General features: G+C 38.7%; 3 protein-coding genes across 5 annotated transcripts; all 3 read left to right on the top strand.

The window, feature by feature from the left end:
- The first annotated feature begins 874 nt into the window (after positions 1-874).
- Positions 875-5,662, top strand: LOC135625978 (transcription factor SPATULA-like). Of its 3 annotated transcripts, XM_065131153.1 has the most exons (9): positions 875-1,174; positions 1,259-1,496; positions 1,583-1,684; positions 1,787-1,852; positions 1,952-2,017; positions 3,384-3,680; positions 3,847-3,910; positions 4,043-4,160; positions 4,235-5,218. In XM_065131153.1, the coding sequence occupies exons 2-9, from the start codon at positions 1,401-1,403 to the stop codon at positions 4,290-4,292; spliced, it is 867 nt and encodes a 288-aa protein (XP_064987225.1). In that variant the 5' UTR covers positions 875-1,174; positions 1,259-1,400; the 3' UTR covers positions 4,293-5,218. The 3 variants fall into 3 exon arrangements, with proteins under 3 accessions (XP_064987225.1, XP_064987224.1, XP_064987226.1); XM_065131152.1 differs by having other exon boundaries at positions 875-1,496; XM_065131154.1 differs by lacking the exon at positions 4,235-5,218 and adding an exon at positions 5,258-5,662 and having other exon boundaries at positions 877-1,496.
- Positions 5,663-6,405: 743 nt separating this feature from the next.
- Positions 6,406-12,517, top strand: LOC135625934 (filament-like plant protein 7). Its single transcript, XM_065131086.1, has 6 exons — positions 6,406-6,508; positions 7,924-7,995; positions 8,526-8,658; positions 8,770-11,260; positions 11,345-11,405; positions 11,836-12,517. Exons 2-6 carry the CDS (start codon positions 7,939-7,941, stop codon positions 12,301-12,303), a joined length of 3,210 nt encoding a protein of 1,069 aa, XP_064987158.1. The 5' UTR covers positions 6,406-6,508; positions 7,924-7,938; the 3' UTR covers positions 12,304-12,517.
- A 1,430-nt stretch (positions 12,518-13,947) lies between these two features.
- LOC135624261 (WUSCHEL-related homeobox 4-like) lies at positions 13,948-15,002 on the top strand. The gene is made up of 3 exons (XM_065127686.1): positions 13,948-14,239; positions 14,338-14,610; positions 14,693-15,002. Exons 1-3 carry the CDS (start codon positions 13,997-13,999, stop codon positions 14,861-14,863), a joined length of 687 nt encoding a protein of 228 aa, XP_064983758.1. The 5' UTR covers positions 13,948-13,996; the 3' UTR covers positions 14,864-15,002.
- The last annotated feature ends 1,016 nt before the right edge of the window (positions 15,003-16,018 follow it).

Below are 16,018 nucleotides of genomic sequence, written 5' to 3'. Positions count from 1 at the left end.
AGTAAGAGTAAGTTGAATCAAACTTACTTGCATTAAATGAGAATGATTAGGTTTTGAGTCAACGTCGAGTGCGATGGAACGACCTGCTTATGTCTACATCTATTGGATCATTTCTAAACCCGTATCCATGATCCATAATCAAGACGTTTATCTTTTACCTCAAACCTTAGGTTTTCGAATAGAATTTGATGATTTATAATAAAATTTCGAAAGCTATGTATTAATGTTATTTTCTCTTTAATTTAGATATCTTAAAAGTAAATGAAAATACTAAAGGAGATGCACATGAACAAATTTATCTCCCTTTTACGAGAGAGTAATATTGTCAATATTGAGAATCATCTAATTTATTTTTGAAGTCAATATTGAGAATCATCGATCGTCTCTGATACTGGGGATGAACAGTGTGGGAAATCATAAGGGTTTTGTCCTGTGAAAAGCTAGAATGATGATTCAGAGTGTAAGAAGGGATCGTGGATGCTTTTACAGCTCCATCCGAACGAGCAACTATACGCTGTGAGAAAGGTCACCACCTTGAAACAGACGAGAGGATTCAGAAGCATCGAGTAAACCAGGAGTCGGGAAAGAGAAAAGGAGTGGAAGGATCGGGAAGAAGTGATGGTGATGTAGGTGAGCAAGAACAATGGGGGACACTTGCACTACTAAGAAAAACTAAGGCAACATTTGATGAGAGATTACATTTAATATGCCAACAGGAAAATAAATCTAAGAAATCTTTGCACTCTTATAGTGATTTTTAGCAGCAAGTCTATAAATCTAAAAGAAGATTAAGGTAGAGTTATCAGTCGGATCCAAACATTGATTGCTTCTTCTGTCTGATTTAGCTCAAGAAACAATTAAAGCAGGAGACATTAAATGACACGATGGGTTGGTCTGTTCCGTCGCTCTCCTCGACAAAATAGAGAGACAGGGAAGAAGTGATGGTGATGATGCCATCTCTCACATCAGTAGCAGTTCCGTGGATTGTTGGAAACATACAAGACCCATCGCGTCAGTCTATCTCTCTCGAGTTCTTGAGAGAACACAGTCATGGTGCAGAGAATACATGACTGTGTACCTTCACCCTTCTAGACCGAAGATGCAGAGAATACATGCACGCAAACCCATACAAGCAACACCTAAAGGCCTGCAGCCTTAAACCTGTGGTGTTAGGGTGATGAGTGCACTGACCCGCTGAAGCTTAGAGGAATCAGTCGACGGAGAGGGTAGACTTATGCTGCACTTCTTTTCTCTTCAGGCGGATGTGATCAGTGACGGATGATCGTGGCAGTGTTGCTTTGACAGCAGCAGCTCCTTTTCTTGCCGAGGTGGTCAAGGGAGAATCTCCTGGTTTTTCTTCTAGTTGTGCAGTTGGAGCTTCGTCTTGGAAGGCTGAGCAGATGTTGACTTCTTCTTGCTACCCCATTTCTGGTGGTGGTGGTGGTGGAAGCAAGTCACTGGATCATGATTTTGACTCTTTTGAATGTGAGAGTGAGGTGGGTGCCTGATTCATGTTCTGAGCTGGTTTCACTTGATTCACTGGGCTGTGGGTCAATTGATGGCTTGTAGTGGTGGTTTGCAGGAGAGTGTGGAGGTGCCGGAGGAGCACACAAAGCCGGTTCCGGCACGGAGCTCCGGCTCCAAGAGGAGCAGGGCTGCAGAGGTTCATAACATGTCTGAAAAGGTCTTCTTTTTAACCTTTCCATCATCTTCTATGTGTTCGATTGGTTTTGTTGTACACTCACTGTCAGATTTATGGTTCTGTGGTGCGATCTTTTGGAAGCAGAGGAGGAGGAGCAGAATCAATGAGAAGATGAGGGCACTGCAAAATCTGATTCCCAACTCAAATAAGGTGCCACCGAACAAAAGTTTATTGGCTTTACTGAATTTTCTGGCTCATTGTGTTCTTTTCTTGTCTTCTTTACTTTGGACATGTTGTGCTTTTGAGCAGACAGATAAGGCTTCCATGCTTGATGAGGCTATTGAGTATCTCAAACAATTACAGCTCCAAGTGCAGGTCAGTAAATGCTGTCAGGTTCTTCTATCTGTAAATGTTAGATGATCTTTACCAATCTATGTGTAAGTTCTTTCCTCCTATATTGTGATATCTTGTCCAAGTGCATGTGAAATTTATTTGACATTAGCTTCTGCTCACAGTTTCTCTGTATCCTTAGAAAAATTTATCTGAAATTTAAGATAAGAATCAACAAACATAATAGTTCTGCAACTTACAACTAGCAAATCATGGATGCAGCATGGACACTGTTGTTGTTGTTCCCTTGATGCTCTGAGTGAAAACCTCTTACTCTTGTGAGTTTACAGTGAATGATTCGAATTAGGTTTTGAGAATTCTTACTCTTATCCAAGCACATGAAATGAGAAATTTAACTTGCGGATAGATGAGCATTTATAAGACAGTTTTGAAGTAAGGGAAAAAAAATTGAGGTTGCATGCAGTGAGTCTTGTTGTTCTGTGGTTTGGTTAGTGCACACAAATAATCTTGTCTTTGAGCTTCAAATATGCACTTTGGTATCGTGTTCACTGTTCTGCTTGGGACATATTTTGTCTTCGTTCATAGATTCTGATGACTCCGAGTCCTAAACAAACTTGCCCCTCCAACACCATAAAAAATTTTCAAGGATGGATTAGTCCCAAATCTTGTAGATCCTTTCCACATCTCGAGACATGTAGATTAATGAGAAATATGTGAAATTTACTTATAAATTATCAGGTATATTCCTTTGCTCTCCCACATAGTCATGCCTCCTTAAGATGATACTTACATAATCACTTGATGCCAAGCTAGTGTGCCTCCTTAAGATTTTAAGTTGTGTTGGGATCCAAGAATAACAGCTGTAAATTTAGGTTTGCCCTTAGTCAACATCGAATTCATGAAGTTATTATCATAAAACCAAGTTTCCTCGGAGAGCCAAAGTTCTAGGAGTAAGGAATCAACAGAAACAAAGAACATATGGAATTTAAGAGCTCCATTCAATTTCAAATCCAGAAGATAAGTTATTTCAGAATCTAAAGATTTGGACTCTGGTTTTGAGTGGCCCCTCTGATCATCCAATTTCTTATTTGTTCCATTATTTGATCTTCCTTGCCTCTGAAGGGAGTTTATCTGCAGACCACGTGAAAAAGCTTCAGAATGAACCTTAAGCTTCTTTTTGGTTATCAAATAACTCAAAAGGCTGACCACATTATGGGAATCATTATTTGTAAATTGTGGTATACAATGACAAATTTCAAACTCACTCCTTACCATAATAAAAGACACCTTTTTTTTCTACTAACTTAAAATCAGGTTAGCTTGAACGAGTTCCTTCTTTCTGTATTTTATGCTTATGATAAATTGTCTTTTGTTTCTGTTGTCGTTGCAGATTCTTTCAATGAAGAATGGTCTTAATCTCCACTCCATGTATTTGTCTGGAGGACTTCAGCCTTTCCGAACTTCACAGACATGTATAGGTTTCGGTCTGAATGGCAACATAGCAATGAACAACCGAACAGGAATGCTTCCCCTGAACCAAGATTCACCTGTTCGGAGCTCATTTGATCTGTCAAATCAGTTCACAACAATCGAGCCCAGTCTCATCAATGTGACTAATCTTGAGACTCCATTAGTGAATCCATTAGAATCTCAACGTGGATCAGTCCAAGTTCCTGTATCCTGTGAGGTAATCTTTTTCTTTACCTACATACCATTACTCCTGCAGCATGGTATTATAGAAGAATCAATTCTGAATACAGACATCATAGAAGAATTATGCATGCAGATAGATCAACTTGTGAAATCCTGGGTGCGGAGTTTTAATGTAAACCATTTTTCTTCTATTCTCATAGGAAATGTTAACAAGTGACTTGTCGACGCAGTTATATGCAGTGGATTACACAAGGGACCTCACAGGTAAACTATCATAGTTCCTCCAAGCACCACATTTGGTGACTGCTGCATGTTTGTGACGAATTCTCATCTCATTGCATTTCTCGAAAGAAACTATGAGAATTTTCATAGCTGTTGATGATTCTAAACGATCAGGTGGGCAAACATCATCTGCAATTGGTATCGACTACTTGGAAGAATGCATATTGGGAATAGAAGGAAGGTCACAACAATTGCTATCCGATGAGGAAAATTTCATTCAGCACTTGCATGGGTAATTTCTTTGTCTGTTTTGCATTACTGATGTTGATCTCATGACTGTTCTTTGATTTGTATGATACTGGCCAGCTTGCAGACCGTAACTTTTCCAAGTTCTGATTTGAAGGAACCATTTCAAGATTCCTAAAGTGCACTGATTACGCCATGATGCCAAGGAAACAAGATACATTGGCACTGTGCCATCTTTTGATGAGATTTACGGGATGTATTTTTGACATTTCTTTGGCACTGAAATATCTTCTAACCTGTGGATTGTGAAATCAGCTGCTACTAATGTGAGAACAAAGAATCAATAGAAGAATAGATCTTTTTAGACTAAAAGTTCTTTAGGAATCCTCCACTGCATGTTAGTAATGAGATGTTTGTCCAACTTGTTTAGCTACTTCTCGCATACTCTGTGAGAGCAGAATCATCTTGATTAGATATCGAATGCAACACTTTCTTAGACTTCCATTTCTTTAGTGTCATCATGTCCAAAAGCATTCATACTCCTTGGTGTAACTGTTTCTTAAGGAAAGACTAATTCTTCTCCTAGTAATGCTGCTGCCATCAATTCACACACTAAGAATCTTGTCCACCATTCTCCAGTACAGCTTGTATTTGACACACAATCTTCAGCTGCAGAAGGAATGTTTCTCTTTGAGACATACCTGTCACTCTTCTCTCCTTCACTTGCTTGTGTTTTGCTTTCAAGTCTTTAGTTTGTAGTCGGGGTGAACATGGAAGTGAATGACAATGCTGAAGGTGGATTGGACAAGCTGGTGTACATTGTACTCTGCACTACATCTCACTTCATAGCATTGATCCAAGCTCACAGTTTGGTTGCTTGATAGTTAGTATTCCACTTATCTCTTACAATAATCTCCTAAAACTTCCATACCTACAAATACTAGTGGATGGTGTTGGATCTGCGTGCAAATCTTGAATTGATCGAGTGATGAGAGAATGTTAGATCTGCTCAATTTATGGAAGAAGTAATGCAATATCATCTTTGTATATTTCTACTGCTGAATTAGCACATCTTATAACAATATCCATTTTCAGCACCACTTTTCCTGATCTTGCTTCAAATTTGCCATCTTTCTGAAACAGGTGATGATGCCATGATGAGTGAAAAAGGATTTGAAGTTGTGCTGAAAAAGTTGCAAGAACTGAAAAAGGATGACCACTCGAGTTTGTCTTTTATCAATGTTCTGGAAGTCATTGTTGTTACCAGAATAAGGATTGCACTTCTACATGTTGTTGGTAGGATTTGTTCTTGTGACATGCTCTGGACTCCTGAAGTAAACCACTGAAAGGCATTGGGGAAATAGCTGCTTGGAGTGCTTTGCACATTAAGAAAGAACAAATTCCAAGAAATTTTTGGCTACAGTTAAAAGTATATAACTTGTTTTTGGTAAATGTATGTGTGTGTATATATACATATATATATATATATACATATGTATATATATGTATATGTATAAAAGATGTATATTAAAGCTAGAGAATTTAACATGTGCAGATAACAACATGCAACTGCATAAGTTCTACAAGCTGGATAGCATTATTGTGAAACAGTAAGAGTAGAAGCTAGAAAGGTACCACCAGAGTTGGGTGGGAGCCAATGTTTCCCTGGAATCCAATGTTTCTGTTCCATTATCTGTCAGGAAGTTTTCATGGGTTCTTCACACTTTACTGTGAGAGCCAGAGTTAACAATGGTCAACACATACTGACAGCTAAGTGCTCTCTCTCTTCCAATGATTTACAACTTAGGACAATGCTTCTATCCTAAAATTCTTGGTCCCCAAAGTTACTCTGTCATCCTAAAATATGATAGCTTAGTTTTCCTTTTCATTGGATAAGAACAATGGTAACCTGATAAGTGGTAGCTGCTTGCTACAACCGTTCAGAAGAAGATGCATGAAGCTCTGGGAGGTTTATTTGAGCCTCCCTGAGACTGACTGAAGTGTTAGTTTGAGTGGAGATCAAGTGAACCCTTATTGTCCTTGCTTCTGTGAAGAAGGAGCTTGAGATATGTCATAAAGGTTGCAACAGAGATGTTAAACAGACACATCCCTTGTTGATAATAACTATATAAGCCTCTAATGTAAAGCTTTAGTGACCCTACTTGTTTCTATTGTGACTCCTCTTACTCCCTACCTTTGTCCTACCAACCTATTCATGTCTACTCCTTGATGAGACAAAAACACAAGGAAAAAGGCACACTCTGGGAGATAAAAAAAAGTAGCTTTGGTTCTCTCTCTCTCTCTCTCTCTCCCCTCCCCCCCCACTGTGCATGTTGTTGTTGCCCTTGCTTCTATGCTCTGATGCTGAGAATGGAGCTCCTGGGTTGAAGTGAGGTCAGTCCAACTTAACTACTCCACATCTTCCTCTACCTCTAGCCTCATTAGAGTTGCAGACACAGTTTTACCACATGCATGATGCATTCCCTAAGACTCCTTTTGATTTATTGTTTTCCTTTCGTCCTAATATGAGCATGACACTTGCTGAAATTTTGGATAGTTTTGCACATTAGCCACTTGGATTTTGACCTGTTTCTTTCTTCCTTTCTATCAACTTTCTTGTAAATTTGGTATTGACTAAGATCTTGCACTGGTGGGTTAAAACTTGAACATTAGCGAAACTCCAGAAGGGTTTGCATTGGAGTTTGAAGGGGATGACTGTCTTCTATATGAAAAATTAGCTGATTTTGTAACATCAAGAGTATAATGCACATATTTCTGTGAAGCATAGCTTTTCTGAGCTGGTCTTGTTGAAATCAGTTTGGAGCTTAGGTTGATTAATTGGTCATGGTACTCAGGAAATCAATTTCTAGTATGGGTTTTTATTCAAAAATTGATGGACATAAAGTTGGGGAATTTGGTTGAACAGGGGATGATGAGATTGTGTGTGGAAATTGTCTAACCCAACTCAAAAATGTGAATGCTTCTACTTCGAGAAACATGTAATAAATCCATATAAATATTCTTGTGTATCTATAGTTGCAAAAGATTATTTTCAACTGGTAATGAAATGCAATGAAAAGAAAGTACAACATTTACTTGCAACAAGATGAAGGCAAATTTCTTTTCCCTCAAAGAAAGTTGAACTTTATTTAGCTCTACAGGTTGTTATAATAGCTGAGATGGAATATGGAGATACTTTATTATGTAGCAGTTAAAATTTATCATAAAGGACCACATATAATGTGTATAAGTATATAAATATATGTATATATATGATACACAAGAACAGATATACAAAACTCCAAATGGGAAAACTAGAATGATCCAATATGAACATATTTTACACGATTAATGAATCCCAGATTGGACATGGAAATCAACAATTTTGTTCAACGGAATCCTTGTAACCAAAATTTTTAATTGAAGAATTTTTCCTACTTAATTTATTCAAGATTCATGGAGAACATTCAAAATGAGCTTCTGTATATCAGAAGCTCATGATGAGGGATACTTTTAAGTCATGCAATAAGGACCTTGATAAAGGATCACATTCCCAAGAATGTCGATTGACATACAAATTTCAAATATATGCAATCTTTACTGAAAATGTGCAAAATCTGTTCTTCTTTTTCAATTGCCACCTCTTTTTGCACTTGTTCCAGCACTGTTCTATTAATTATTTTCCACCCTACCATCATACTTGTCATGGTTTAAAGGATATTAGTGATGCATCTATTTGAGAAGTTCTGTGACTTATAAATTCTGAATAGCCGAATATGATTCCTTATTAGTAGCTGTGCACTTTGTAGAAATTTGTCAGGATCATGGAGAACAGAACAAGGCTTTGGAAGAGAAAGTGTTCAGAGAAGAACATGATCAAGGTAAGCAATAACAAGATCTTCAGCTTGATTGATCAATGCTTTTTTGTTCTTCTTTCCTCTTCTAATATAACAAATGTCTCATAACCAGCAACCTTTACAAATTGGATTTCTTAAAAATGAATTAGTTTCTGAGAACTGATCTCTAGATCGTTTTATACTTTTCCCTGCTTCATGAAACGAGGATTTTGCTATCGACATCTAATAAAAAATTGGTGGCAACCAATCTTCTATAAATCCTCTTTACCAGGCTTTCTTCTGCATTGTTAAATAATAGATCATTTGTTCTGATTGATTATAAAGAAGGATGAAATAAATAGTCAGATCAAGTGGGGGAAATGCTTCTATTCAAATGTTCTATGATTTGCGTCACTATTGGATGTTTAAGACTTAACATAGACTATCACTTCCTAAGGGATGTCAAACTATTTTCTGTGTCCTATGTCAAACTCTTTTCTGCTTCCTATGAAAAGAAATATACATTTCCTTCTTATGCTTAGCGTCATTCTTAAACTTTTCATGATTTTATTCAGAAAGAGAAGATCCTTGAGTTAGAGAGATCCTTAGAAGACTTGAACGAACAACTGTCATCTGTTCTTACTGAGTCCAGTGTTAAGGATGATCTTTTGACAAAGCAAGGAAAAGTGGCCAATGAAGCAATGTCAGGTTAATTTTTTTTTTTCTGAAGTTTTGTATCTTGCATTAGATTCACATAAACATGATGGCTCTCCTGAGAGTCTGTTTTATCTTAAAATTCAATCATGTTGAACTTGTTAGGATGGGAAAAAGCAGAAGCTGAAGCCCTTTCTTTAAAACAAAAACTAGACGATGCTTTACTTCAGAAAAGAACTGCTGAAGAAAGATTAGTTAACACAGATATTGCATTAAAAGAATGCATGCAACAGCTACGAGTTATTAAGAAAGACCAGCAGCTCATTATTAACAATGCTTCTTTGAAGATATCAAGAGAACAGGAGAACATGCGAACTTTGGAACAGGGGATGATTGAGACAAATAAGAGGCTCACTGAATTACTAATTCAAAATAGCAACCTGAATAGAGTTCTAGAGGCCAAAGAACAGTTGGTGAAGGAATTGAGTGTGTCCAAATCCAATTCAGAAGCAAAATTCATGGAAGCAATGGCCAGTCTTGATTCCGCAGAGAAACTCAATGCTTCTCTAAAGTATGAGGTGTGCATGCTTCAAAAGGAGCTTGAGATTCAAAATAAAGAGACTGAACTCAATCGCAGATCTGCTGATGCTGCTCATAGGCAACACCTGGAGAGCATTAATAAGATTGCTAAGCTAGAATCAGAGTGCCAAAAATTGCGTGTCATTGCCAGGAAGCGACTACCAGGGCCTGCTGCTTTAGCTAAAATAAGAAATGAGGTTGAAAGACTGAGTAGTTATTCTGTTGAAACGAGGAAGAAAAAGTCAAATTCCACAAGTGAAGCCTTCAATACAAAGGATATTAAGCTAGAAGAATGTTATGATGGATCAAGCAAGGGTGCTACTTCTCGTGTTGAGAGATTACATGCCATTGAAGATGAAAACCAGATTCTCAAAGAATCACTGACTAAGAAAAACAGTGAACTTCAGGCATTGAGTATCATGCTTGCACATACAGAGTCCAAACTGTCAAAGGTAGAGACACAACTTAAAGAATTACCAAAAGGACAAGCTTGCTTCGAGCCAGCAAGCAGCAGCCCAGTGTCATATGACCTGCCACTTTCATCAATATCAGAGAATGATAGCAATGAAGATAACATTAGCTGTGCTGAATCGTGGACTACTAGTTTAATCTCTGAACTGAAGCACTTCAAAAGTGGAAAACCAGCTGTGCAACCATGTAAAATTTATGGAATTTCAGGTTTTAGTTTAATGGATGATTTTGTTGAGATGGAGAAACTAGCAGTAGTTTCTGCAGATAAACATTTTGGAAGTTCACTCGGTATGTGTGGTGATAATAATGCATGTGTGACCAATAAAGAACCTTTGACAGGTCTTGGTCTATTAGAAGCAACAAATAAGGAGCTTGTTACAATCAAGGATTTCTCTGATTTCATTGAAGAAAATAATGAAGTTCAAGTCACGAACATATCATTTGAAAAATACCCTAGCTGGCTTCAGGATATTCTGACGATCATTGTACAAAAGCATCATATCTTAGAAAAAAGTTTAAATGCCATTCTTGAAGATGTTAGGGTAGCTCTGAGTGACTGGGATTATTCTATAAAGGCAAGATGTTCAGATAGCCTATATTGCAGCGACAAAGTACTTCAGCTACTGAAACACACTTCATCAGATTCAATTGATGGAGCAATCAATGCAGGCATACTGGACAGCGAACATAGTACCCGATCAAACTTTGAGAAGCCAGTTCGTAAGCTTGTCAAATTGGTTGAGGGAATCATTCAGAGAAATATAAGAAGTAAAAGTGGTCAACACATGTTATCTGGTGATGATGAAGGCACTTATTTACACCAGAAATCTGCATCAGCAAATGGGCATGCTGCTCATGCATTACTATGGGAAAGTTCTGAATTCACTGCTGTTCTACAGAAATTTGTTGCTGTATGTAATGATCTGTTGAATGGGAAGGTTGATCTTCAACAGTTTGCTGCTGAAGTAACTTCAATTGTGGACTGGATTGCAAACCACTCTTTCGCCCTTCAAGAAGTTTCAGACATGAAGGAGATGTTTAGGAAATACTTGGATGCAGATAAATCATACAGTGATAATGAACTTAAGGCTGTAATATACACAACTAAAGATAATGATAAGTTAGATGGACATGAAGAACCCAGTTTTGATAAAGAAAGAAAAATACCTTTAGTCTCTGCATCAAATGGTTTGTGTATCTTGTTTACCATGGAGGATATTGAATCCAATCTGAAATGTGAAAATGAGCATCTAAAATCGGAGATCATGTGTATGGAGTCCAGAAAGAAAGATTTGGAGGAAATGCTACATGCATCTAGTACTAAGAATAAGACATTGATAGCTCAACTCCATGAATCAGAAGAAGACATTTCCAATTTACAAATAGAGCTAGCAACACTTAAGGAGTCCAACGGGCAGATTGAAAACCAGGTTCTAAGCCAAAAGTTAATTAATGAAGATCTTGGAGTGCAGCTAACAGTTGCAAAGGCTGAACTGAATGAGGCTTATAAAAAACTCTCATCCCTTGAGGTTGAACTGGGGCACAAAAGCAATTGCTGTGAAGAACTAGAGGAAGCATGTCTAGAACTACAGCTTCAGTTAGAAATGTATGAATTATTTCTTTTGTGTGCTTTTCTTTTACCGAAAATCTTATAAATATCATCTGAAATCTTTAACTCTCTCTGGCACAGTGCTTCATCTAAGGAAACTCCAAAGTATATCATGACCCAAGACGAAAAGCAAATCCAGGCAGTAAGTCCTATTATCTTCAGTGATATAATTGTTAAATGTAAATTAAATTTTCTCTGGAGCTATTGGCACACTATATATGAGAAATATGAAGCTAACTACTTGTTCTGAGGTTATAGGCTAATCGATGATACATGCCTGGTAGATCTTGTTGGTTCTACTATTATTTCAGTAAATATGGGTTTATGAATGCTAAACACACCACAAGTATCAGGAGGAATTGTGAGCAGGTCTGACCAAATGCTTGTTCAAGACATCCACTGATTTCGGTATCCTTTAATTGAAGTTGCAACTTTAGTTGTGTACTTCTGATTCTCAAGCAGTTGTGTCTTTAATTCAAATTTCTTGTTTCAGATGGACGAATACGATATAATGACTATGAAATTACCTTAGTATTGAGACCTTAAACAAAATTAATTGTATGATCTTGCAGGATTGTGACATAGTTGCTGCTTCAGAGAAACCAAGTGATGCATCTCTATCAGAGAAGTTGATATCTAGTCCTGCTACTACAAAATCTAAATGTCAGCCCAGATTATTTGATCATATGAGAACAGACGATCATGCAACAACTGGAGAATTCAAACCTCCTAACACAAAGGAAATCATATGCACCGAAGTACGGAATCTGACAGCCGCAGCTTCTGAGAGTCCCAGGTCAGGTCTGCTATATGGACGGAACATCCACATGAACCACGGTTACGGAAACTTGGCAAACTCTATCACTCAGCTATCACCAAAGAAATTGGATGATTCTTACAAGCAGAAAGGAGGAGCTGATGCAGGAATGCTTACGGTTGCACCCAAGAGACAAAATGGGGTCAACTCTCTCAGAAACCTCTTGCTGCAAAGAAAACAGGAGAGCAGTAAGAAGCTTGCACTTCCTATGGGTTCCAGGTAGCAGACATGCATATGTTTACATGTTTCTTGGTGAGTTTTAGATTGTGAGCCCATCTAAAATAACGTAAGAAGATGTAAGCTTCCTGTATGTAATCTTAATGCGTCTTCCTGTGTGTGTATATTAGGTCCTTAAGGTGTCAGAGAATCTGAGATTAGAACATGACAGTGTTCACAAACTTGGTTATGGGTATATATGATCTTTAAGTTGTGTTGAAGGTAATAACCTACAGTTGTACCTATTGTCCTACTTGTGCTTTCAATATGCCAGTGGTGGGCCTATTCTCATCATATCCAATGTTAGATCTTCTTTGAAACCATTTGAGATAACAGATTTCTTAATCTAATAGGTCTGAACTTACCATACTCATTGTAGACATATGAAGTGTTGGATTAAACTAGATTTCATAGATTTAATTCTCTAGTGGAATTACTATCGAAATAAGGAAAAACAACTCTTATCCAAATGTATGTTTGGACACTCATACTATGCATTAATATTCTGTTTTGGGGTGTTTTGACTTGTAGTAGAAAGATTCAGCTTGTTTCCTTCTTTTCCTAAGAAAAAAGAAAGGAAATCCTACCTAATTTAGGTCAAACCCACTGAGATTTGTAATAACTATAACAAGAAGCTTTGATGGATTGGTAAAATGTTTCTAGGTTTTCATTCTGGTCATCCAACATTAACTTACATTTGTCTCCCAACATTGACTTCCATCATCAGCACCTCCACACACTAATACGTGTATCAGTTCTTCTTCCAACTCCAACTTCTTTTGACTTCTCTTTTACCCTTTTGTTCTCCATTCCGGGGATTGGAGGAATCTTGTTCATTGCATCTCCACCCAAAAGCATGGAGGCAACTCATCATTAAAGCAGGAAGAACCGACCGATTTGACTCCTGTCATTCTCCACTTCGAAGCCAACAACACCAGCCCATCCCACGCCACCTTTTCTTTCTTCCACTCCACCCCAAAGTCAAACTCTCCCCATCATTTGGTCTTCCCTTCTCTTGCATGCTTTCCGGTCCCAGCCATGTCCTCCACGCACTGTGACCCCATCTGCACAAAAAACCTCACCAAGTCTGCCTCGTGGCAGAACCTTTGATTCACTGTTCCTACTAAGCAGCATTACATTTTCATTAGATCCATCTGGTACTTGGACATTAGTGTGATGCAGTGAATCTCTCTGGTTGCAAAATATTTATGTATGTGATGGAGGTAAAGATAATTAAAGATATATTAAGTCTGACCTGCAATCTAAAAATTTCAATTGTTATTTATTCCTGGAGAGCAGAGATTACAAATAATCTGTGACAGACTATTTTTTCTCTTTAAAGAGCAGTTAACAGTGATTTTTTTTCTTACAAATAAAATAATCTCAACAGGCACAAAGTAGAAAAAAAGTGTTGTATGTACCCACCTGTAAAGCTCAATCATATGCTGATGCACTTAACCAAGATCTGTTGGTCTTTTCCCTGGACAAGAAGATAAATGTGTTAGCTAGCATAAATATGTAGCCATGAACTCAAATGATCATATATGGAACTGCTCCAAGACATAAATTGTCACTATAGTTCTAAACATCATTACTTCCACCATATATATATATACACACCCCCTTGTCATACTAACATCAGCAACTCACTATAAATTCCAAGCTCCATATCATGTCCATCTAAATTCTTGAAGGAAGCCATGAAGGTTCAGCAGCTGATGTCAGGCTTCTGGGAGCAACTCCCTTCTTCCTCTTCGTCTTCTTCTTCCTCCTCCATCTCCTCTTTGACGACCGATAAGTCTAAGCGCCTCCGTCCACTTGCACCGAAGCTCACCTCCACCGCTGCTGCTTCGACCGCCGACACCAGGAACTCTCCTCTCTTGAAAAGCTTCGATTGCCCGGTGACCTCCAAAAGCACCTCCGGAAACCTTAATGTCTCACTAGTAGGTCTTCATGCCTGCGGTTGTTGCCTTACCAGTTCTACTGGTGTCAATTACTACTTGTCGCCGAAACCTGATGAGGGACGTATTACTGGGTGCAGTTGCAGTTGCAGATGCAGTCAGGGGGTACGCGGTGGAACCCGACGCCGGAGCAGATAGAGGTACTGGAGGCGCTGTACCAGGGTGGCATGCGAACGCCGAACCCGCCCCAGATCGAGCGGATCGCTGCAGAGCTTGGCAAGTACGGTAGGATCGAGGGCAAGAACGTGTTCTACTGGTTTCAGAACCACAAGGCACGCGATCGGCAGAAGCTAAAGCGCAGCTCGCTCCTCGCCCTTGCCACCAACACTGCTTCTGATCTCTCCAGTCTCAAAGTACGAACCATTAAGTTCTCTCCTGATCACTTCGTGCGATCGTGTTACTTCGGTGATGGTCATGCATGGTGGTGAATTACAGGAAGAAGAAATGAGGGAGTGCCATGACGGCAGCTGCAAGCGCAAGTGCAGGAGCTGGGGCCGCCATGAGCTGGACGTGGAAGGGAGTGGGCCAGGTGATCAGACCTTGGAGCTCTTCCCACTGCGCCCAGAATGGAAGCATGCAGATCGAATAGCATCTACAGAGAATTAAGACCACCGTTCTTTCTTTCTTCTTTGATCGTTAGCTTGGCTGTCTCACTTTGCCCTCATGTTGAGCCATGTTTCTTGACTTCCTTTTTTCTCACAGCTTCTTTTGAAGCCCATAGGAAAGTGGAGCTTCTTTTGTTGCAGTGCATTCTTTTCCTTTGTCAACATGCAGTAGCAGGTGGAGGAGACTGCTCGTGCTGTGCTTTCCGTGCTGGTCTTTCTCTTCTTTTCTTCTTTTCTGCTTTCCCTTTTTCCTCTTGTCATGCTTTGTTTCTGAACGCAATGTTCTCATGATATACGACACCAGAAACTGCAATGCTGGTCACAGGCAACATCCAGAAAGATGATCTCCAATCTCCAACAAACTAATCTCTTGTTTCCCAAATCCTTGGTCTTCTTCTTCACCTTCCTCTGCATCTCTTAGCCTAACAATCCTCCACAAGACAACTTTTCCATGTGGAATGTGCGAACTATATCTCTATTCTTGGATAAGATGCATCAAGCATTTGCTGTACTATGATGTCTTTGAAGATGAGCATAGAATATAGCAGATGAAGTGCCATGATTAACTGATGCTCTTTTGGGTGGTCAGCTCTCTACTAGTGTCAGACAGTCGAGCCCAACCTTAGCATGAGCCTGCACAGACACACTCAATAGTTCATCATAGAACAAAGGTTTGACCTCCGAAGGTAATCGATGGAGGCCTTTTCTGTATCTTTGGGAAGTGTTTGTGTTCAATTTGCTGCATGAAGAACTGGGCTGTGATTACTTGTGGAATGATGTTAAACTAGCAAGTCCTGTGCCATATTGTTCTTGTATTTTTTATGATCATGTCTTAACATTATATGGTTACAGTTTTTGATTTAGATCTTAAGAAACACAAGCAGAATTCAAGTTGAAAGATTAGCTTGTTCTTGTCATTTTCATAAAATAATTGGCTAAAGCTGGTGTAATTTTCAAGACACATAAAAGACAGGGCATATGTTGATAATTGACAATACCTGCAAACACCTATATACCAATTTGATCAAATCCCTCAAGAATTGCATGTCCATCTGGTTGTTAGTTTCGTCACTTAACATTGATCTTTAAATGCTATAAAGCTCGTTATTTAATTGTTATGATGAGCAAAATAATAAAAGGTACTATACATATATTC

This window comes from Musa acuminata, chromosome BXJ2-10 (assembly GCF_036884655.1).
Source record: "Musa acuminata AAA Group cultivar baxijiao chromosome BXJ2-10, Cavendish_Baxijiao_AAA, whole genome shotgun sequence".
Lineage (NCBI taxonomy): Eukaryota > Viridiplantae > Streptophyta > Magnoliopsida > Zingiberales > Musaceae > Musa > Musa acuminata.
Note: the sequence above shows the minus strand (reverse complement) of the source record. Positions and strands in the feature narration are given on the sequence as shown.